Raw genomic sequence first — 24,299 nt, forward strand, 5'->3', positions numbered from 1 at the left:
TTTTCCTTGGTGTCAGTCCCTCTGTCTGCAGACCTTTATTACAGCCCAGTCTCCGGGTTCGAATTCAAGCACTATTATCTCCAATATGCAAGGAAGCTTTTACCAGAATGTGTAAAGAACTTCAGAGTTTTGCTCAATGTTAGACAGTATTGTCATACTATGTCATACTATCTGTACTATCTGTAATTGCTGTAAGTTCCTTATGGATCCCATATCAATATCTCATGAGGTGTTAGGCCTGTATTGTAAGGTTTAACCCTTATCAACAATAACAATAGCAGTAAAACCTATGGACATTTTAATCCAGTCTCTGCTTATATTCTGATCAATTTGTTTTTAATGGTCACTAGTACTAGGGTGTTATACTGTGTTAGCCATTATGGATGTTGTGAGAAATTCAGCAAAATGGTGCCGTTTATTGGCTAACTAGAAAGATTACAATATGCAATATGCAATCATAATCATGTTTACATCTTGCCTGAAGAAATATTGCATATTGTAATCTTTCTAGTTAGCCAATAAAAGGTATCATTTTGTTTTAACTTTTTAATGGTCAAAATGGATTCTGAAGCTGGTAAGCACAATATACAAGTTTCTTTTCTTTTCTTCTGTTGCATTCAAAATAGATCCTCAAATAAAAATAAAAATAATTTCCTCTTGTGATTGTTGGCTCCATGCTCTTGTGGCCTCCGGGGATCCTCTTGAACCTGCCACCATCAATAATGTTACTGAGAGGAGCCAGACAAATGAGGACACATACATATAGCACAATATACATGCATATACAAATCTAACAAACAGTGTCCAAAAGAGCAGTGTTCATAAAGTTTACCATAAGTAACACATACTCCAATAAAAATGAAGTGTTCAGTGGTGGTTAAAACCGGTTCAATCAATAGTCCTTTAAAAACAAGGTTACAATCTCCCAAGCAGGAAACTGTTTATTAAAACTCAGTCCCCAGTGCAATCCTTTTAAAACTGACATCTCCTCTGCTTACCTCTCACAAGGTCTCTCAGCAGTGGAGACCCCCATCTGACAGTCACAGCCATCTATCTTCTCCAGATTTACAGCCCTACTGTTCAATGGCTCACAGTAGGGCGCCCCATCCAAACCTTGCTTCACCAAAGCTTGAGTCACTGCGGCCATCTGTGGCCCTCGAAGGGCACCTCATCCGAGCCTCCCCAACTCCTGCTACCTTACCCCACTTACATGTGAGTGAGCACCCCATCACTCCAACTTCCCAAGTCACTTGGCTGGAGTGATCCAGTACAGCAGCCCAGAGCATTGGCCTCCCACTCCCCAATAGACTGTCCTCCCATGCTGTCTGTTTTCTCTCTTTTTTTTGCTCGCTGGCTCACACCGGGCTCTCTCCACCTTCCAGCCTGCTTCTCTCCATTCTATAACCTCCATTCTTTCTTCCATTTCGTATTTTTCTTTGGGCACAGAGCCTCAATTGCAGACCATGGAAACCAATGGAGCAATCATGACAGACCACACCCTCACATGCAGGTGTGTTCTGTCTCAACAACCCCACCAACTTCCAGCAGCCGCACACACACCCACACCCACAGAGATCGAGCCGGCTATTCAATTATTTAACACTAGAATTACCAGAGCCTACGAAAAAACTTGTAAATCTGGCCCACCTTATATCCCTTCGAACCTCTCCTTCAGCGACTTTTGTCCTGTAAATGTGCCGATAAAGACAAGCAGCCTGCTATTCTATCCTCCCACCGCCACAGAATGTGCACAAAGTTCTCCCAGCTCATGCCTTGATTATGTGGGAGTGAAGTGCTAGAGTTTTAGAGTGAAAATAATAGATCATTATTTGAAACACATGCGTTTCATGTATGTTCCGTTTCTACAATAATCTGTGTAAACACATTTTTAAAACAAAAACATTTTCATATTTTAGTAATAAATAACAAAATGTAGGCACAAACAAAGATCAAATAAACACTTTCACAAAAGGTTCAAGGATGATACAACAGCTTCTGTGGCGTAGCGGTAAGAATTGCTGACTTGTATGCAGGGGCCAGTCGCAGATAGTTGACACAGACTGCTCAGCCAATCAGAGCGCAGCAGGCCTGCTGCATCTCAGAGACCTGAGTTTGATTCCCAAGAGAGGTGAATGCCCGTTGAGTGTGTGTGTATTCTTTCTTCAGAATGCTTTGGATTAAATAAGAATGAAACATATAAATTAAATACTTGATGCAGGGTCCAACTGTGCATTGTGAATTTAAATTTCCAGACAACAACAATGCATTTTTTTAACTTATTGTTTAATGTGTAAGGTGCATAGGACTGGGGTGAAATCTCACCCTGAGACAAACAGGACACATTTTTTGTACCATAGCAATGGTTTTTACTTTAATAATGAAAAAATGTCTCACACAAAAAGTTAAAGCGATTATTACAACAGAAAAAAACATGTACATAATTATTGAAACATATTTAGCTTGAAGCAGATTACCAGTTTTATAAAATTTGTGAAAGACTTGTGAACTTTAGCTTTTTGCTAAACCACAATACTATAAATGTTCCTCACAATTATACAGAGAGACTCAGGAGAACCAAAGAGGCACAACAAAGAAAGTCAGTATATTTTCCCAATTATTCAATAAACTATTTCTTTTTTTTTATTTCCGTCTTTTCCTCCTCCCACCTCCTCCTCTCTGTTTCATAAATAGCTGATGATTGGAACTCTTTCCAAGTCATCTACCTTTCCATCCCCTTATCCTTATAAAGGGAGAAGACCTTGGCTGGGCAGTAAATGTATTTACCACGGTGTCCTGGAAATGCCACATGCATATGAGGGCTGTTAGGACCCTGCTTGAGCTGCAACTGGCAAAATCGACAGATGCGACCCTGAGGCTGTGGATCAGGCCTTTTCCATTTCTGTTGTTGTTTCTCTTCTACTCTCTTCCTTGTGCCATCTAGTTCCCGCTGAAAGCTGCAAAATCTTTAAATTGCATTTCGGATCTGTCAGTCCCTCTGATCCGTACATTTTAAAAACCTTTATAGAACAATAGAAATAATGGACAGGGCCTTGCTGATAAAAAAAATGAACTGAAGAGCCATCATTTTTGTATCTTGATTTTGGCTGACCACATGAAAGACAAGATTTTGTCCTTTTCTTGTGTATTTGGGGCTGTTGGTGCTGCTGCTGCTGTTTTTGTTGTTTCTCTAGGATTTCATGCACAGTTCTCTCAATTGAATCCTGTGACAGTGTAATGACAGGAGAAGGTGAAGGGGGGTGGACAATGGCAGGGGACATAGTCACAACTGGCACATGGGCAGTATGACTACCCTCAGTCAAACTGTGCCACAATCTTTGTGTCTCTATTAATTTCTCCTGGCTCGTGTTCAAAGAAGAGCTAACGTTCTTCATTTTGGCCAGATACTTCATGTATCTGTCAATATGGACCCTTGTTGTTGGATTGAACATAGTGTTTGGGTCTCTACAAGACTTCTGCACCATGGCAGCATAATCATGGTCCACAAGTTTTAGCAGGTCTTTCTGGCCATGATACTTATCGATAAGGTTGTCAATGGCTTCCTTCATCTGGGATGTCCAGCGTCTGTGGTCAAGGACAAACACCCTTCCACCAGTTTTCACTGGTCCAGTGCGAGCACTTCCTGGTGATGACAGCAAAGGCAGAGATGGTGTGCTGGGTGGTTCTGAAACAAAGAAGAGACCATTAATATTCATAAACCTGCAGAAAAAATAGGTATAGTTAGTGTCTTATGGTCTTTGTAATGAATTTACCTGTTTTGGAAAGAGTATCAGCATCTCTGCATAGTGACACTTCCGCTTTTATGTCAGCAACTGGAGGAAACTGGAACAGGACAGATGGCCCGGTGGAAGCTGGTGGTGAAGGAAGTGCCTGGACAGTGGTAGAGCTGCCCTCATTTGCTGTCTCAAAGAGGACAGAGGACTCCGTTTTCTTCTTGTATTTTTCCCAGTCCAGAACAACAGGCTGATATCCTGGCTCTATGTATTCGAGACCAAATATCTCTCCTGTGTCTCTGTCAGAAAGATGAAGGGTAGGATATTTTTCTTCCCCAGTTACTCTTTTGGAGGCTGCATTCAGCTCTGAAATTAGTGCTTGGTCAAAAACACCTGGTAGGAGAACACCAGGCTGCTGCACGTCCACCAAGCGCTGGTAATTCCACTGAGCAACACCTGTCATTCCTTGAGCTTGGAATAACTGAGGATACTTGTTCAAGTGACCCAGTGAGACTGGTGGAAATGGTAGCCCTCCTGCTGAGATGTTCCTCTGATGGGGATCCAGACAGGAACTTTGGCACCCTCACCCTGAACATGGTTCAACTGCACAGTCCCACCATACCTGTACAGTATGCCACCTGGAAGCTCGGGATCACAGAGGCAGCCCCGAAGGATGTGCACTTGCTGAATTCTCCAAGATTTTAGCATAGATGGCTTGAACATGTCAGTTGGATCCTTTGCTAGGTAAAAATGCTGGAACACTTCCTCATCCCTCTTCACCAGCTCATCTGGCTGTGGTATCTTTGTCCTACAATGCTCACGGATATGTTGCTTGGTGGGATTTGCTGGATGAATTCCACAGAACGTGTAGGCATCCTTGAGTCGCTGCAGGTCTTCCTGATCCACAACAGAAAATGCAGCAAGAGAGGAACTGGCAAAAAGAGCTGTAAAGGGCATGATGTTCAGAGACACACTCTCGAAGAATTTGCCTCATACAGTGGAACAGATCCAGTTTGATGGTAATGTTTCTGTTGTACATTGTTCTTGATGCACATCTGTTCAGTAGATAGCCATGTATGGCTTGGGCTACAATAGATTCAGTTGTTTTCCAGGCATTCCAGTCAAGGTGTTCCACTTGCAGCGATTCTGCAACCCTGAAGGCTGAACAGCAGTCCCTGAAAAACACAAAGTGTGAATTATGCAGTAAAGATGTACTGTATCCAGTGACTCTTTATTAGTCTATACATGTCTAAACCCACACTCTATGATCTGCATATTACATGACTCATTCATTGATTCAAATTATTTTCATTCAAAGTGACACATTTAGTAGATAATTAGAAAACAATGGCTACTGCCCCTCACCTGTCTACCCACTGGAAGTTAGCCTTGTCAACCTCAGCAATTCTGTACCGGTTAGCCAAACCCTTTTACAGTACATGGGCTCTAAAGACTTATCTGTCTCAGACTGTACCATTATCCAGGAGAGGATCATCCAGTTCTCGTTCATCACTGCATAAGAGGACATGGTTCCAGATGTGAATGTGACCTTTCTGGCGACTTTCCTGCTGTGGTCTGAGCGTAAGGCTTGGCCAAAGGTGCCTTGGAGGAGCTTTATGGTAGGCTCTTGCCTTTTGTATATTCATATAAAAGGCAGTCTGTTAGATAATTGGCAGAGACTGATACTCCACACCAACCATCAGAGTCCTCATATCCACCAAAAGGAGCTGGTTTGGTTTCCCCCCCTGAGAAACTCACTGATGGTTCTCTGACCATACAGACCTTTCTCAGCATCCATGATATTCTGACAGCTAAGGAGGTAGGCCAGGTGAGCCTGCTCATACTTAAGGTGCATCATTTCCCTTATCTGGTTAGCCATATCATTAGGTGACTTTCCTGTTCTCCTTAGTTCATACATCAGTTTTGCAGATGGCCTTCTTGTATGTTACATTGACAGGCAAAATGTTGGTGAATCTCTGTGGAAGTTTTTCTAACCACTGGATTGTCAGCATACCAGCGTTTTTTACATGCCCTGCAGTAGAGTCTTGATGCAAGCAGGTAGTATTGTCCATTGATGCCAACAACCACACAAGGCCTGCCCACACCTGCTGATACAATATGTGGTTGTAAACAACCCTGAAGACATGGCAGAACATAGTTGTTCCTCAGCCTGCCCATCAAGTTGTCATTTTCAGGCTTCCAGATGAAGAAGGGGTGAAGTTGAAAGTACTTGGGCGATGGAAGCTCAAAAGTGCAGTCTATCAACTCAGGCTGAGGTGGGAAATGCCACAGACACCATCTTCATTGGGTGGCGAACAGGGAGAGAGCCGGGCCACAGCCCCATCGATTCCAGCTCTGTTTTCATCCAGACCTTCTGCTGCTGGGAGCAGTTCCACAGACTAATATCATGATCGTACCCAGGATACTGCAGAGGGGCAGACCCACCTGTAATCCCAAACATAAATATTTATTTTTCATTGTTAAGTGGTGTTATGTGTATACTGGTAAGTGGAGACACAAAAAGAAGAAAGGGACAAAATCCTTTCAAACGTACTCTGAGCCCTGGGTATCGCCTGTTGTGATGCTGCTAGTCCTGGGAGAGGTGAAGACTGTTGGGGCACTGAAGATACTGAGAAGAAATTCAAGAGAAGGTTTTAAGTGCAAGTAGATTGACTATGGAATTTTATAGGAAATGGCAACATTTCAAAGCCTGTTTTATTTAGAGTTCACACTTACCAGTTGTTTTGGACTTGTGCTTTAATGGAGTCCTATACACAGTGGCAGTTGTAGAATATATTGTCCTTACTGTACAGAGTAGAAAACAAGTGAAGTACATTACAGGGAAGAAACAAGTAAATTACAACAATAGACAAGCAGAATATGAGAACTTTGTAAATTATAGTGAACTGGTGACCTACAGTACATGTTGACAACACTTCAAGCTGAGTTGCAGCTGGCTCCTGAAAAACACACAGCAGCTCTAGAGGAATGGGCACTGGTTGCTTTACAACTGGATCTGTGTAGATGCAAAATCACATTTGATTTGCTTGGAATAATGTGTAGGCTTTTATTTTTGTTATAATTACCAAAAAAGCAGAATCAAGTTTACCATCTAACTGTATTGAATGCACAGAGCTAGGTACTTCATCAGGTGGTTTAGACACAGTTGCACATGGAGTGGAATCACCTGGGAGGAAACCAAAAATATAAAGAAACCGCAGTTATCAAAGTTGAAAAAAATGTTTGAAAATTGTCGATGTAAGCTGCCTCATGCATTGTCTGCTCAATTAAATGTGATAAGAAAATCCAGCATGCTATACCCTCATTACAACACGTCTTGTGGATGTCCACAGCTTTACTTGAGCAGATAAAGCACTAGAACACTTGAACATGCAAAACAATAAAATAACACTTACCCTCCTCATAGTTTGAAATTAATTATTTTGTTCTTTTGATATTGTTAGTGGAACATGAACAAAAGAACTTTATTAGTTGAACATGGTCAGAACATGACCAAAATAATAAACTAATGAACGGATAAATTCATCTTTTGGTCTTCAGATTTGAATTATTGCTGAAAAACCTGTTTCTACTGATGTTGGTGGCCCCAGGAGTTGTGGTTCAACTTCTAAATATTAAAATGGTAGAAAGTGGTTAGTGGACACAAAAAAAAAAGACTGAAAACATCTCACTTACTTGTAGTGCTATACGTATCATATTGGTTACCATATTGGGTCAGGAATAATGGTGGTATGTTTAGCATTGCCTTCTCCAATTCTTCATCATTATCCACTCCTAAGGGAAAAAACACACTAGATTAAATAAAAATAAATAAATAAAAGTGTATTGACATAGCCCTACAAAAAAAAACCCCATGGACAAACACACAATAAAAATGATAGACTTGAAATTAAATGTACATATATGTGAAATAACATAGGATTTTAGCATTACTTAGGATACCCACCAGACAGTTTACTTGGATTGGATGGCAAAGATTCAGTAGACTGAGTAGTTGAAGATGGTGTGACTACAGCGTGGCTTTTCCTTAACAAGTACTGTTGCAAGTGGTGCATTTTTGTACCTTCTGCACATTTTTGTGCCATGATGAAAGCTGCATAACCATCTGCCCTGCCCTCCCATATTTGCTTCCAGGTGCTCTTCCCTCTCACACCAAAACCAACAAGGTTTTCATCTTCTGAAGATGCTGGAAGAGTTGGTCTCTCTGCTTCATAATCCAGAAGAGACTTTACCTCCTGAAAGCTGAGTGCATATTCCTCAAATGACAGAAGACTGTCCTTGCTGTTTCCACCTTCAAAGAAGACTCCCGTGTCTCTTTCCTTCTGAATATTTTGTATGATGTAGACTGCATATCTTGCATCATTTTCAAGAAGCCACCTAAAAGACTTGCCTTTATACTTTCCAAACTGGAGAACATACTCCCTAAGTACCTCCACTTTGTCAGTGGAATCACCCCTTCTTTCCAAGATAATCCTGATGGCATTTCTTCGGACAGTCTCTTGCTTCAGTGGGGCAGACTTGTCCCTCAACTGTGGGTTGTCCTTTAGTATTTTTGCTTCATTAGATGGGTCCTGGCGTAAAAAGCCTAATGGTCCTTTACGAAAATTCACTTTCACACACCCTGGAAAAAATACTGTTGGCCTCCTCTGCATTTTGACCTAAGGGGAGAAAGCACAAGAAAGTCTAGTAAATATAAACGTCCTGAGATTCCCAGAGTTTCTAAAGCTTAAGCATTGAAGACAAAGAAGCAATACTGCAGATGCCACACTGTGGTCTGTTAAACTTCTGTGGAATTAACTGGACTGTTGCTTAAATTATGAGGTATGAAGTAAAGACAGAAGTTTTCCCTCTCATGGAAAAATGAAAACCATCAAGTAGGTACTATACAAATGATGATTCAAAAGAACCTACACATACATACATACATATATACATACACATTTGTATAGATATTGCACACATACACATACATACTATTTATAAGTTTATTATAAATGTATATAGCACACTAACTAACTATACATGGCTGTGGGCACTTTTAACCAAGAAAACTGGATAAAGAATTATATAAAAAAGCTTACTGGGGACATACTTGTGTGAAATAGCTAACTAAATGATAATGACAAACTATTTAGCAGAATACGTGCTTCACAGAGATTGATCAAGATGTCTTTTTATTCTCCAAACACTGAAAAAAAATAGAATTATCAAAACTTCTTTCTTTCCATAAATGCACAGTAAATGAGAGAGAGAGAGAGATACAGTAGATAGATAAGGCACTATATAATAGGCAGAGACAGATCGACAGGGAATTCACTGTATAATAGGCAGAGAGAGAAGCACTATATAAAACACAGAGAAGGCACTAAACAGATACATAGCAGTATTTGCAATATATTAGTTTTATTTTATATTTTTATCACTTTAAAAATAAATGCAAAATGCTACAGACAGCCTGTTTATTAATCGACAGACACTGCAGTGAGAGTACATGTAGATGTGAAAAGCACTAGACAGACACTTGAAGAAAAACGCCCCAGCACGTCAACGAACGAAGGCAGACAGACACTCAGAGCGCAAAAAGCGCAGAACAGCGCCCCCCCAAAACGGAAGTGGCAGAAAATAGATTGCATCGAATGTGGTTTAGCACTACCATAGAGAATGAATGGGAAACGGTTTAGAGAGTTTTAGCTAAAGAATATGCGGCAGCCGTGCGGGAGAGAGAAGTGTGTACAATGCAACAGGTACACATTTCGTAAATGTAGAAAGGACAGTCCTTGGGTGTGTGGGAACTGTTAACATTTGAATCTGATGATTGCATATAGCGCGGAACTGACCTCTCTGTATTATTCTTTCCTCTGCATGTCCTAGAGTACAAAAGAAACAGCACCATACAGCAACATGGAGACTGGCAAGAACAGGGGAAAAAAAAACATGCAGTCACCGATTACAACTGGAAATGTATACATTTACGACATGTGTACCTGTTGCAATGTACACACTTCTCGCAAGATGTTATGTGAATATGAATAATATGAATAATGTTGCATCCATGCCACAATGTTTTCCGAAATGTACTATACAGGTCATAAAATGAATAATTCCAAACATCATATTGTATATAACTACATCTCTGTTTTTTTGTCAGTGCGACTTTGACATCATGGACCATAAGGTGCATACTAATTCAGCGTGAGGCAGGAACACTCAATAAAACTGAATAAAAAAAATCAAGTGACAGTGAGATACAAAGAAGGCAGATTCACCAGCGTTTGTGTGTCAGCTTTTATCCCTACAGATCAGAGAATTTCCAGTTTGATTGTCTCAAAACACCACTCACATCTACAGTTTTTCCCAGTTTCAGATAAAAAGTAACCGCATTAGATCCTCGGGGGGTTGGGGATGGGGGATGTGGTATTGTGATCGTGACTGAGAGAATAAAAGTGAAAATAAAATGTTTTTATTGTATAATATTAATAATAAGTGCAGATCACTACTGAAAACGGTAAATTTGCCGGAGAGCCAGTTTCAAACTCACAACCACCAGATTATAAGTCCACAGATCTTACCGCTACACCACGGAAGCTGTCGTCTTATACTTGCACCTTTTGTGAAAGTGTTTATTTGATATTTGGCCATCAGCCTTCACACATTATACAGTTCATGTCTACATTTTGTTATTTATTACTAAAGCATGAAAAACATTTCTGTTTTAACGATGTGTATACATGGATTGTTGTAGACACAAAACACATCAAATTATTTCCCCTTACAATTCTGGGTAGCTCACTCCCAGATAATCAATCAAAGCAGGAACTGGGAGAACTTCTTGCCCGTTTTGAGGCGGTGGGGGGGCATGATATAGCAGGCTGCTTGCTGCTTGGGCTTATCGACACATTTAGAAGACAAAATATGGTGACGGAGATGTGCGAAGGGATTTAAGGTGGGCCAGATTTACGAGTTTTTTCGTTGGCTCTGGTAATTCTAGTGTTAAAAACTGACCACTCTCTGCTAAGCAGTGGACCCTCCATAATTCACTTCTGCAGTTGTATCTAGTTTGGCTGTTGTTGTGGACTCCACTCAATTAAAAGGCATATCCATTACAACAAATAATTCATTCACAATATAAAGAAAATCCATCCATCCATTGTCCAACCCGCTGAATCCGAACACAGGGTCACGGGGGTCCCAGCCAACACAGGGCACAAGGCAGGAACCAATCAATCTTAAAATATACCAAGGTAAAAGGCATATCAATTGGTCTCACAACTATTGGCACTTAACCCTGGCTGCTATGAAAATAGCTTCAAAAACTCAAATTAATTTACTATAACATCACAAATCCTTCATTATTGACACTTGTGTCAGTTTTGATATTATTAGTTTATTTATAGAGGAAATGTGGAGCAAGAGGATATCAGTTAGTAAAAACTCTGAAAAGGGTCCCATTAATAGATAGATAGATAGATAGATAGATAGATAGATAGATAGATAGATAGATAGATAGATAGATAGATAGATAGATAGATAGATAGATAGATAGATAGATAGATAGATACTTTATTAATCCCAGGGGGAAATTCACATAATTTTTAACAATAAATAAAAATAGAAAAATAAAAGTAGAAAAATACACATACACATATAGTCCTACACGGAGCTGCTGAAAAGGCTGCCACTCTCGGCGGCGCCGGATGTTAGAGTATATATATAACAAATAACAAGAGCCAAATGTTATCATTCTGCTATAGACACAAATACAATCAGGGATGGAAAACAATAACAACAAAAGAAAAGAGAAGGCAGAGTGGTGTGGAGGTTATTAGTTAAGGAATCGTGTTCTATGGAGGTTCATGTAGAAAGTAAGAACATTTGGAGAGCACTTTAACTCCACTTCTTATTCCTGTCTTGAAATGGAATCTAGGAAGGCATTTTACACCCCCTTTTTCATAAAACAATGGATGGTAATATAACACCAGTGTCCTCCAGAGAACATCTCTCAGTCAGCACAGTAAGCAGAAGTCAATGGAGAAATCCGCAGTCTGGACAGGTAAAATCCTAATTCTGCATTAAAAAATTAAATTAAAGCAAACTGGAACAGTTAGGCTTCACATTCTATTTTCTAATTTAGAGAATATTGTTCAAGTATGTGCAGTCTCGGATTTTAAATCATTTTCCAAAGAAATTTATATTTCACTATGTCTAAGTCTATCAGGGTAATTCATATAAAACATATTTTACCATTTCCAACATAAAGTCCCTCAAATTATTTAAAAGGTCACTTCAGCAGAAATTATCTTAAAACACATCTATTAACATGCTATCTTAAAGCTAAAACAGTTTCTTTATATATATCCCAGTTGTTTCCTTTAGCTATTATTTTTACTACTAATGAATTAACACTGCGGTGGGTTGGCACCCTGCCCGGGATTGGTTCCTGCCTTGTGCCCTGTGTTGGCTGGGTTTGGCTCCAGCAGACCCCCGTGACCCTGTGTTCGGATTCAGCGGGTTGGAAAATGGATGGATGGATGGATGAATTAACATGTAGATTTTTACCTTAAGCTTTAAAATTTTAACAAAGTTTCTTGAATATTTCATTAGAACTTCAAATTATAGGAAATAAAACAAAACCTAACCTTCCATGAATTCCATGAATGACTTTCATTAGCTATGTAGTCATTCAAACATCAACATTCCATTTCACATTTAAAATATACAAACTGCTTATGGACAAGAAGGGGATGGGAAAAGAAATCAATATATGACATGCATCAAATGCCTTATAATTCAAAATCTATTTGTATCTAAAATGCCTTCAAGGTACTTCGTGCATCACCAACCATATTGAGAATGGAGGTTCTGCACCTTTGTCAGTTTAAAAATTACAGTACTTTAGACTAAGAAAATATTTTAAAAGTATCTGTGCTTAACAACATTGATTACTTTTACCCATAACCTCTTGTCAAGGCTAATTATTCTTGCACATGTCGTGTACGGCCAGAGGCCCTGGACATCAATTAGATGGAAGGACCGGGGAAGAGAGCAGTCTCAGGGCATTATCTCCCTGGGACACTAGAGGGCAGCCCCCATGGGTTGCTGTGGCATCACAGATTCCCACAGGACATACTGGGAGTTGGAGTTCACTGAAACCCTGTTGGATTCTGGGGGTACTACCAGGGGGAGCTACAGACACGGCAGAGCCCTACTATGTTAGGCTTTCACAACATCTGGGAGAGTCCCAGACCCTGCTAAAGAGCCATCTTCAGCACTCCCAGGTGCAGCTTAAAAGGAGCCAGCTAGCAATTCTCTGAGAGCCAGAGTCAGGAGGGAGAGAGAGAGAAAGAGAAAGAGAGGGAGGAAGGGAAGGAGGGAGGGGCAAAGTCAGAAAGAAAAGTGCTTTAGTGTACTGTGCTGCTTTGGGGAGCAAGCGAGCGAGAAGTGCTTTGCCATGAAATAATCACGTGCTGTATGCTGAGACTTGTGCCTGGTGTCTGCCTGTATTGGGTTTGTGCAGCTGGTGCACCCCCTGTAGGCCACACACACAATTTTGTTACTAATTTCCAAGATGTTTCTTGTATCTTTTCCAGAGTGTTGATTCTGTAGAAAAGACACAGTCTACCTTTTTTGTTAGTTAATCCTCATTTTGTACAGCTTATCGCAGTATGGAACACTATCTGCTCTGCAGGCCAGACCGTATCCCCATCTTTCTGCCGTCTTGGTGAATATGTCTACTTTTACTTTAAATTTACTTTAAATTATTAAAAGAACCTTCTTCCTTTAAAGCATGGCTGTTACTCAAAAGGAAGGTGGTGTACACACTTTACCAAACTTGGAGACTTTTTCATTGCATCTAATCATATCATTTGCAATTTGAACTCAGAGTATATACATTTATTCACACTTTTATCAATTGCTTCATACACATGTAGATCCTTTCAAACTACACCACATATTTTCATGTCTGTAGTACTAGGGTGTTGTACTGTGTTAGCCATTATGAATGTAGTGAGAAGTCAAGCAAAATTACACCTTTTATTGGCTAACTAAAAATCCCTAACCCTAATTACATCTTCCCTGAAGAAGGGGCCTGAGTTGCCTTGAAAGTTTGCATATTGTAATCTTTTTAGTTAGCCAATAAAAGGTGTCATTTTGCTTGACTTCTCACTGCATATTTTAACAAATTATCTTTAACCAAACATATTCCAAGACTCACTTAAACTTATTTTAATTGCACTTCAGTCACAGAGATCCCTTTTATATATTGCATAACATACTCAAAGTCACTAAACTGTCTTTAACACATTTAAAGTCATTCAAGTTTTATTATTATTTTAGCATCCACTATTTAAAGCATTTACATTTACTTTATCTTCATTTGCAGCACATTAAGAAATCTGTTTACTTACCATTTCCTATTGTGTGCTGCCATACCACTCCTCTTTAATAGTACTTAAAGTACCTGAAAACCGATCTTCAAACTATTTGAAACAATATCAATATCTTATATATGCACATGAAGCGTTCTTCACTTTTGAAACCTTATTTAATTAGTTGACTGACACACACACACACGGTAGCATTTTTATTCTTGAAAGAAATACTCTCCTCTGTATTGGATAATTATCAAAAGAACATTTTTCCTTAAAACTTGAACAGGGTTTGAAGGAAAGATGTTTTGCATGTTTAGAAACATTTTTATAAACAAAAAGTAGAGATGTTTTCATTTTACCAAATAGTGCACATGTTCATAGTGTAGTTCAGATAAAGAAATCCCATTCACACATCTTTTCTTAGGCATAATACTACATTTTTAGACACGTCTAGCATTCCTTTAACACATTTAACTACTTGCAACATCTCCCTCAAGCATGTCACCTTATAAAACTAAAACATTCTTTTCAAACATACTCTCAGTCTCTCGCTTGCACTCTTTTCTTGCTTGCGCAACTTCGCAGCGGATTCAGTTATATTTAAGTGTTACTCTATAATTATTTAATACACAAAACTACCTCACAAGGTCCTCTTATGTCTTTAGAATTACACTGTAATCTCATTTTATTCCCAAATCTTTACTAAAACTGCAAAGCTACTACTTTGCAGCTCCTTTTTACACTACTCCTTAAAGTGACCTATTAATTACATCAAATTGCACTTATTTCTATTCCTTCTTTTAATCTAAACAAACACATCACAGCCCCCGATCACTGCTGCGAGTTTAGCAAAGTGCATAGCAGCAGAATCTACACAACCAAAGAGGGAATATACAAAGTATTGTACAATTGTATTGTATTGTATAGTTTATATACTGTATACAGTAATCCCCCGCTCTGTCGAGGTTCAGCTATCGCGCCCCTGCTATATCGCGGAAAAATTCAATAAGTACATCTTACTTGTAGTGTACTTTGCAGCCAATTCATAACAAAGCATACGTTTTTCAGCAGACAAAGAGTTTCACGTTACAGCACCCAGATGATTTCTTACAAAGCCCATTATTGGCTGAAAGATGAGGCTCAATCAGAACGGATTTTATTCTCTTGGGCTCTGATTAGTTGCTGCTAACGTGGTGTAATCTCGCAAGAACAGCAAGCGTGGGTCCCCGACGAATTGCGTATCGCGTACCTTGCTTGTGGTCCGACTTTTCTGAGCAAACTTTTCTGAACTTTTCGTTTTGTTTAAAGCCCTACGATGGCTCCCAAGTGTCCTGCATCTTGTAAGCCTTCTGGTGGCAGTGAGCCTAAGCACCAGAGGAAGACCTTGACCATACAGGAGAAGGTAAAACTGATAATGATTATTATTATGTTACTCATATCTTTAGCCCGACATCCGTGTATCATATGTGTATCCAAAGTGTGTTTTAGATAGATAGATAGATAGATAGATAGATAGATAGATAGATAGATAGATAGATAGATAGAATATTAAATTAAAGAGTCGCATAGTGTGGGGGAGGAACGATCTCCTCAGTCTGTCAGTGGAGCAGCTCCTCTGTCTGGAGATGATACTGTTCAGTGGATGCAGTGGATTCTCCATAATTGATAGGAGCCTGCTCAGTGCCCATCACTCTGCCACAGATGTCAAACTGTCCAGCTCCATGCCTACAATAGAGCCTGCCTTCCTCACCAGTTTGTCCAGGCGTGAGGCGTCCTTCTTCTTTATGTTGCCTCCCTAGCACACCACTGCGTAGAAGAGGGCACTCGCCACAACTGTCTAATAGAACATCTGCAGCATCTTATTGCAGATGTTGAAGGACGCCAGCCTTCTAAGGTAAGTATAGTTGACTCTGTCCTCTCTTGCACAGAGCATCAGTATTGGCAGTCCAGTCCAATTTATCATCCAGCTGCACTCCTAGGTATTTATAGGTCTGCACCCTCTGCACACAGTCACCTTTGATGATCATGGGGTCCAGGAGGGGCCTGGGTCTCCTAAAATGTTCAGGTGTAGGTGGTTTGAGTCGCACCATTTAACAAAGTCCTTGATTAGGTTCCTATACTCCTCCTCCTGCCCACTCCTAATGCAGCCCATGATAGCAGTGTCATCAGCGAACATTTGCACATGGCAGGACTCTGAGTTGTATTGGAAGTCCGATGTATATAGGCTGAACAGGACCGGAGAAAGTACAGTCCCCTGTGGTGCTCCTGTGTTGCTGACCACAATGTCAGACCTGCAGTTCCCGAGATGCACATACTGAGGTCTGTCTTTAACATAGTCTATGATCCATGCCACCAGGCATGAATCTACTCCCATCTCTGTCAGTTTGTCCCTAAGGAGCAGAGGTTGGATGGTGTTGAAGGCGCTAGAGAAGTCCAGAAACACAATTCTTACAGCACCACTGCCTCTGTCCAAGTGGAAGAGGGATCAGTGTAGCATGTAGATGATGGCATCTTCCGCTCCCACCTTCTCCTGGTATGCGAAATGCAGAGGGTCGAGGGCGTGGCGGACCTGTGGCCTCAGGTGGTGAAGCAGCAGCTGCTCCATGGTCTTCATCACATGTGATGTCAGAGCAACAGGCCGGAAGTCATTCAGCTCACTAGGATGTGATACCTTTGGGACTGGGGTGAGCCAAGATGTTTTCCAAAGCCTCGGGACTCTCCCCTGTTCCAGGCTCAGGTTGAAGATGCGCTGTAGAGGACTCCCCAGCTCCAATGCACAGGCCTTCAGCAGCTGTGGCGATACTCCATCTGGACCCACTGTTTTGCTGGCACGAAGTCTCCTTCTGCTTACCTGGGCTGCTGTAATTATGGGTGGGGGGAAACTCTCTCCTATGCTGGTGTCAGTATAAACTTATTTTAATAAGTTTACATGTGTTTAAAGCGTGTGGGAGGGGTATTTTAAGGCTTAAACTATAAAAAAAAAATGTGGTCTTTCTATATCGCGGATTTTCACTTATCCCGGGTGGGTCTGGAACGTAACTTCTGTGATAGGTGGGGGATCACTGTAACTCTATTTTTTAACCCTATTTTTCTGTGCATTCACCAAAAACTGTGGCCTTCAACCCAAATTAACTAACAGCTCTAGAATTTATATCCGTTATTTTGAAATTTTTGTGCAAAATAAATTTTATTCCAGGACTTTCACCTTTTATTTTTTTGCCAGACTTGAGCCTGTTATTTTATCGACATTGGATTCAGACCCGTCTTATCCCCAAAAGAACAAATGAACAAGCCTTCACCTACTCATATAGGTATAATGGTTTCATCCTCTGGAGTCTTGAGTCCCAGTCAGATAGAAATGGGCTTGTCCTAAATTTTGCCGAACAAGTCCCACCAGATATAGCTACATCATCGGCCTCACTTCTCATGAGATTCTCAATCTGCTGGATGTCATTCTCTGGCAGGAATCGGACGGCCCCTCATTCTGGCATCAAAAACTGTGGTAGAAATTAAATTGGAAATATATTAAAGAATGAAATCTTGTCCTCAACTTTAATGAGTGAGAAACCAGACAGGACGAGGCTTGTCCACTGCATCCTCTATTTTCTCTCGAAGAGGAGGCATTCTTGCTACAGCAGTCTACAAAGGGACAAGTGCCCTGGGCAGATGTTGTCAGCAAGCAGCCAAAGAATAAGAGCACAGGTGGGTATTTTCCGTACATCGCTTTAATCATCCAAGATCAGATGCCTCATCTTGGATGAGTTAATGCCAGTGAAACTCATTCGGGATAAGTCGTTTTTTCTAATGCAGCCGTGTAGTAGATTAGTTTAGCTGGATCTAATCATCTGAGATGAATGCGCGTGCCCGCACTGATTGAAAAGCCCATATATATTGAGTCTAGCAAACATGATCAGCAAGTCTTTGATAGGCTGTAACAAAATAACGAAAGAATGGGCGCATTTTTTTTAACACAAGCGGAGCAGGACCTTCTATTCGAAGGACATGAAGAATTTCAAGATTTAATATGCACAAGGGGTAACACTGGAAAAGCAGCCCAAACCATAAAAGATGGCTGGCAAAAAGTGGCCGACAAATTAAATGCTAAGTAGTGTGCATTGTACTTACTGAATGCAGCATTTTATTTCCTATGTGTCAGATTAATTATTATTTAATATGTCATAATTCCAGATCAAACGTGAGTACAAGGAGAATATGGGAACAGGTTAAAGTGAAGTACAAGAATATACTTCAAACTGGTAAATATTGATATATAACTATTTAAAGAATTGTTGACATAAAGAATCATATATACTATAAAAAACATTAATTTTAAAGCTATTAAGAAGGCCAACAAGCAAAAAACAGGTGGAGGTCCACGCGGTCCAGACCTAACCCCTGCAGAAGACTTGGCTATCCAGCAAAATACCCATCACCCTGTTTCTGAGGGCATTCCAGGGGGAAGCTCCTCCTCAGAACCAGTGGCAGTATACAGTGGTTACTTCATTTCAGGTAAAGGATGGTCACTGCATATATTTGTCCTCAATGTGTGCCATAATGTATGTTTCATATAGCCCTCTTTTTTTTGTTGGATCAGTTGCAGAGAATGTCATATCCCTAGAACTTGTGTCTGACCTACGAGATATTGACGAAGGTCAAATATTTGATGAAGACACTTTGTCTGATTATTCCTCAGGAGGAGAGGTACATTTTCCAAATAATGTTTGATCAAACTCCACTCTGATCAGTCCCATGTGCACCAATCACATTTGGAAATCCTGGGTAATGAGAATGTTAGGCTGATTGTGAGATTCTTCATGTAACTGTGGGTGTTTTTGCCTGTGTATTGCCTACCTGCAATGGCATGAAACGCCTCTTTTATTGTCTGCACACGCAGGTGTCCAGGAAACACTATGAAAACCCGAAGGAAATATTTCAGAGCCAAACAGACTTTACGAATTGCCTGGCAAACTGCACTTTTAGATAAATGTTCTGCATCGCCTACAGTATATAAAAAAGTGCCGCTTGCAAAAAACCTCAAAGCAATGCATACGGACTGTGTGGTTGTGAGAGCCCGACTTCACCGAGTTTGACTTCGAATATAAGGTGCTAATAAATCTTTGAGGTACAATATTCCCCCCTGGCTAAAGCGGTATCTTTTGAAAAGAATTTCCTCCGGGAGCACTAAAGGATCTTGCCGATCGCGCAAAACCCTCTCTATATTCTCTTCTTATAATTTGCGCATCGATATCAATTAGTCGCTCATTCATAAACGACAAAGCCATGACTGAGCGAATTCCATGCATGGACACTGATTAACACTAGAATTACCAGAGCCTACGAAAAAACTCGTATATCCGGCCCACCTTAAATCGCTTCTTAAATCCGTTCACACCTCTCCGCCAGCATCCTTTGTCCTCTAAATGTGCTGATAAAAGACAAGCTGCCAGCAGCCGGCTATTCCATCACCCCACCGACTTAGAACGTGAGCAAACTTTTCCCAGCTCATGTCTCGATTGATTATGTGGGAGTGAAGTGGAGTTTTACAGTGGAAATAAGAGATCGTTATTCTAAAGTAATCTGTGTAAACACATTGTTAAAACAGAAACTTTGTCATATTTTAGTAATAAATGTTACAAAATGTAGTAGGCAAAAATTATAGAATGTGTAAAGTCCAAGTTCCAAAGATCAAATAAACACTTTCACAAAAGCTTCAAGGACGGTACAACAGCCTCCGTGGCATAGCGCATTAAGATTTGCCTCTTAGAGCACAACAGCTCTGCCGCCTCACAGACCTGAATTCGATTTCCCGCTGGGGATAAAATGTTGCTTTTTTTTTTTTTCTTTTTAACCTCAAACGGACATAAAATTTATAAATTGGTATGCACTGTCAGTTAATGAGATCGTTATATTTTCATGTGGGATGCTCCTTTTAAAATATTTTTTTAACAATTGAGACTGCAATTAACAGGAACAACTTTCCTTATAACTGTTATTTTTAAGATCCATAACACACAGACAGTCAGAGCACTGCGTAATACAGAGACAGACAGGCAGAGAAGTCACTAGATATATAAATAAACAGGGAAACCACGTGTACTGAAAGAAAAAAAAAGATCAACGTGTGCGTTGTTTCTGCTGCACTGAATAAGCTCACCCGCTCTAACATCACCCCTCCCCCGATCTTAGTCAGATCGGGGGGAGGGGTGATGTTAGAGCGGGTGAGCTCATTCAGTGCAGCAGAAACAACGCACACGTTGATCTTTTTTTTTCTTTCAGTACACGTGGCTTCCCTGTTTATTTATATATCTCTGCCTGTCTGTCTCTCTATTACGCAGTGCTCTGTCTGTCTGTGTGTTATGGATCTTAAAAATAACAGTTATAAGGAAAGTTGTTCCGGCAATCCTCTGAATACCGGTCCCAAATTATTTAACAACTGTTTTCCTATCGAGTGGACAATACTACACTGAAAGCCGCGAAAAAATATTTATTGCAAGACAATAAGATGTATTTCCAATATTTTGTATTAATTCCAGCACAACAGCTGCAACGTCTCTTAGTGGTAAAAGTAGTTATTATAATTCACTATGGTATCCCAGCTGGTCAGACCCTCAAACAACATCACATGCTTCGACTTCACTTCATACAGCCAGAAGTACATCATCATTATTATCTTGTCAGATGTCATGATGCAACCGATATTTTTAAATAAGTAAGCTGGTTATAACTAACCTTATTGCTCCCGCTCCTAAATATTGTCCACTCGATAGGAAAACAGTTGTTAAATAATTTGGGACCGGTATTTAGAGGATTGCCGTTGTTCCTGTTAATTGCAGTCTCAATTGTTAAAAAAATATTTTAAAAGGAGCATCCCACATGAAAATATAACAATCTCATTAACTGACAGTGCATACCAATTTATAAATTTTATGTCCGTTTGAGGTTAAAAAGAAAAAAAAAAAAAGCAACATTTTATCCCCAACGGGGAATCGAACTCAGGTCTGTGAGGCGGCAGAGCTGTTGTGCTCTAAGAGGTAAATCTTAACGCGCTACACCACGGAGGCTGTTGTACCATCCTTGAAGCTTTTGTGAAAGTGTTTATTTGATCTTTGGAACTCGGGCTTTACACATTCTATAGTTTATGCCTACTACATTTTGTAACATTTATTACTAAAATATGACAAAGTTTCTGTTTTAACAATGTGTTTACACAGATTACTTTAGAATAATGATCTCTTATTTCCACTGTAAAACTCCACTTCACTCCCACATAATCAATCAAGGCGTGAGCTGGGAAAAGTTTGCTCACGTTCTAAGTCGGTGGGGGGATGGAATAGCCGGCTGCTGGCAGCTTGTCTTTTATCAGCACATTTAGAGGACAAAGGATGCTGGCGGAGAGGTGTGAACGGATTTAAGAAGCGATTTAAGGTGGGCCGGATATACGAGTTTTTTCGTAGGCTCTGGTAATTCTAGTGTTAAGTGTGTGAGCTAATCCTTGTTTACATAGAACAAACCTGCTCCGAGCAGGTTTGAAGATTTGGATGCACTGCTATGACAACACATCCAGCAAGAGTTTCGAAAAACCGATAGATCCAGGATCATGCCAAATCATCAACAATTACATCTGGCTAAATGAGTAATCCACGTACGAAAAATTCCCCCAGGTCTATACTTATAATCAACTGAATTTACCTAACAGTGCTAAACTATTGCGTACACATCATCTGACATTTACTCTGATTGGTTCGTTAGCTTATATACTCATGTAACATATCTAAATTAAAGTCTCATTTCTACTACATACAGTACTTGGTCCTTACAATACTTTTCTAACTTCTTTAGTTCCCTTTGTGCAAGACATCTGTCATGATTTACTGGGTACATGACAGTCAGTCAACTTCTTGAACCATCACCCAAGACCTTTTTGTTCTTTTTTGTTCACATGACCTTTATCTGGCTTCCTGATATGCTTGAACAAGTTTCTGAGATTTATTGCCACTTTTATACTACTTTTAAGATAGATGCTATATTTTAATGTGGAAAGCATACCAACACACTTTATGCACAATAACTATATTACTCCTAAATGACTTTGTGACCCCTAAGTGTAATTTTTCTTTCACAGTATTGATACTTGTGTTTGCTTTAGACTGAATCACTGGCAACTCCCTTTTATCTTTGTGCTCTACAGAGCATAACTGTTTAATAGAGCTTTTGAAAATCTTTTAATGTTTATAATATTTTTACATGTTCCTTTTTGTATCTAGCCAGGGTTTTTGACAGGATTTCCCCTTTAGTGGGCATTTTTTTGGAACTGTTCAGAACTGTTTTTCAGACTCCGAGCTCATAACATTTTTTTTCATAGGCAGGCTGTTAAAAGTAACAGACTGATTTCCTATCCTACTATTTAATACAAACAAATTGCAAAATTGATACTCTAAATCTAGCAATCACTGACATAGATTGGAGAAGACTCTCTGAAATGTAGAAAAGTATAAAATAATGGTTTTCAAGCCCATCATCAGCAATAAACGCAATATGTGGAATGTTATCCGAGATCCCACCATGTTAAACTACATATGTAATAACTGCATGAAAATAGTCAACTTAACTGGAAAGGTTTGTGGTCTTGAGAAGCAGTTCTAGCCACATCTCAGCCAGGTTTCCTCCTTTGGCTAGGATTTAAGTTCATGTTTAATGTCTCAATTTTTCATTTTGTCTCTTTATATGTAGCCTGTTTTATGTGCCATTTGTTTTACGGGTGTTTCCCCATAAGGTGGGGCCACCAGCAAATCACCGACAGGAACTCCTGTTCACTCTATAAATTGAGGGCCTTCCATAGTTCCTGGCAGTTCATTTTGAATGCACTATGGAGTGGAGTGTTTACTTGTGTTTTGCTGTGCTTGTTGCTTATTGTGATTTCCTGGAATTTTGACCTTGTGCTCTGTTTTTGATTTCACCTTGGAATTCTGTATCAGGATTGTGTTTGCTGTGTATTGCCTTGCCTTCTCAGGCAATTCCTTTGGTGTTCGAAGGAGCTTCTTGTGCTACACAGTAATTCTGTTAAAATAAATCTTATTTTATAAAGTTTCTTCTAGGCCCCTTTTGTATCTAGTCAAGTTTTGGACAGTAATTCCCACCCCCAGAGGACAATTTTTGGAAATATTTATGAGACTAATGTGCTCTGGGGACTGATATTTCTGTTCTAAATAATTCGTCATCTCATCCACTTTCTGTTTCAACAATTTTATAAATGAATGCTTTGAATACCAAGTATAAATACCATAGTATAAATTTATGACATAGGCATTAAAATGTGCTGTATTTAGCACAGTAGAAGAGCTATTTAGAACAACATTTCCCGTGTACCCACTGTCCTTTCATATGCATTATTTTCAAAACCTGAATGGTTGAATACTGAATCCATGTGTTGAGAGTAGGAAACTGCAATGATCTATAGTTATTTTGAATCAGTTTCTAAATAGTTTTTTAACTTTTCTATTAAATTTTGCACCAGCTACCATCTTGTTTAAGAGAAATGGGTCATGGGACCCTCTTTGTCTCAGTTCTATCCTAAAAACAGCAAAGGAAAAACTCTTTATGAAAAATGATACAAAGTGCATTTTTGTTACAGGTTTGTGATGTTCCTTTTCTCTTTCCATGCAAATATGTTCTTGTTTGTCACTTGCAATTTATTAAAAGAAACAGTTATTATTAGTAATAAAAGGAGCTATTTTGATTGGTTGATGTTTGGAATGTGCCATGGCAGACACTGCCCATTGCCCCCTTAGTCTGTGAAATATTCTTTTACCTTTAACGGGTAGTGTTGTGGGAAAGCCTAAAAGGAAACCTCAGTTTTAGCGGCGATATTTCAGTAGACCTGATATTAACAATAGACTATTAATTTTTCGTTAGAAAATGTATTTGGAATTTCAGATTCTTTTGTTATATAGTACTTCTGAAACACCTTTAATGGTCTTTCTTAAAAATAAAGAATTCAAATCATTGATGCAACCCACAAACAGAGCTAAATTCATTGTATCAAAAGTAAAATCATAAAATCATTATATTCATAATGGTTTTATATACGCATAGCATTTTTTGTTAGTTTAATACTGATGAGTCAATTAAAATCAAAACAATCGTCAATGAAAGATTAGGAAATCCAATGGCCTCATGT

At 39.6% G+C, this 24,299-nt stretch overlaps 1 protein-coding gene and 1 long non-coding RNA gene across 2 annotated transcripts; both read right to left on the reverse strand.

Moving 5' to 3' along the window:
• Positions 1–2,882: 2,882 nt before the first annotated feature.
• Positions 2,883–4,194, reverse strand: LOC127526821 (uncharacterized). The gene is made up of 2 exons (XM_051923674.1): positions 3,771–4,194; positions 2,883–3,682 (listed from the first exon to the last, which is right to left on the reverse strand). The coding sequence occupies exons 1-2, from the start codon at positions 4,192–4,194 to the stop codon at positions 2,883–2,885; spliced, it is 1,224 nt and encodes a 407-aa protein (XP_051779634.1).
• Positions 4,195–6,467: 2,273 nt separating this feature from the next.
• LOC127528787 (uncharacterized) lies at positions 6,468–7,352 on the reverse strand. The gene is made up of 3 exons (XR_007935402.1): positions 6,841–7,352; positions 6,655–6,747; positions 6,468–6,536 (listed from the first exon to the last, which is right to left on the reverse strand). It is a non-coding gene; the product is annotated as an uncharacterized LOC127528787 (long non-coding RNA).
• Positions 7,353–24,299: the final 16,947 nt, after the last annotated feature.

The sequence above is a fragment of the Erpetoichthys calabaricus genome, chromosome 1 (assembly GCF_900747795.2).
Source record: "Erpetoichthys calabaricus chromosome 1, fErpCal1.3, whole genome shotgun sequence".
NCBI classification, from domain to species: domain Eukaryota; kingdom Metazoa; phylum Chordata; class Cladistia; order Polypteriformes; family Polypteridae; genus Erpetoichthys; species Erpetoichthys calabaricus.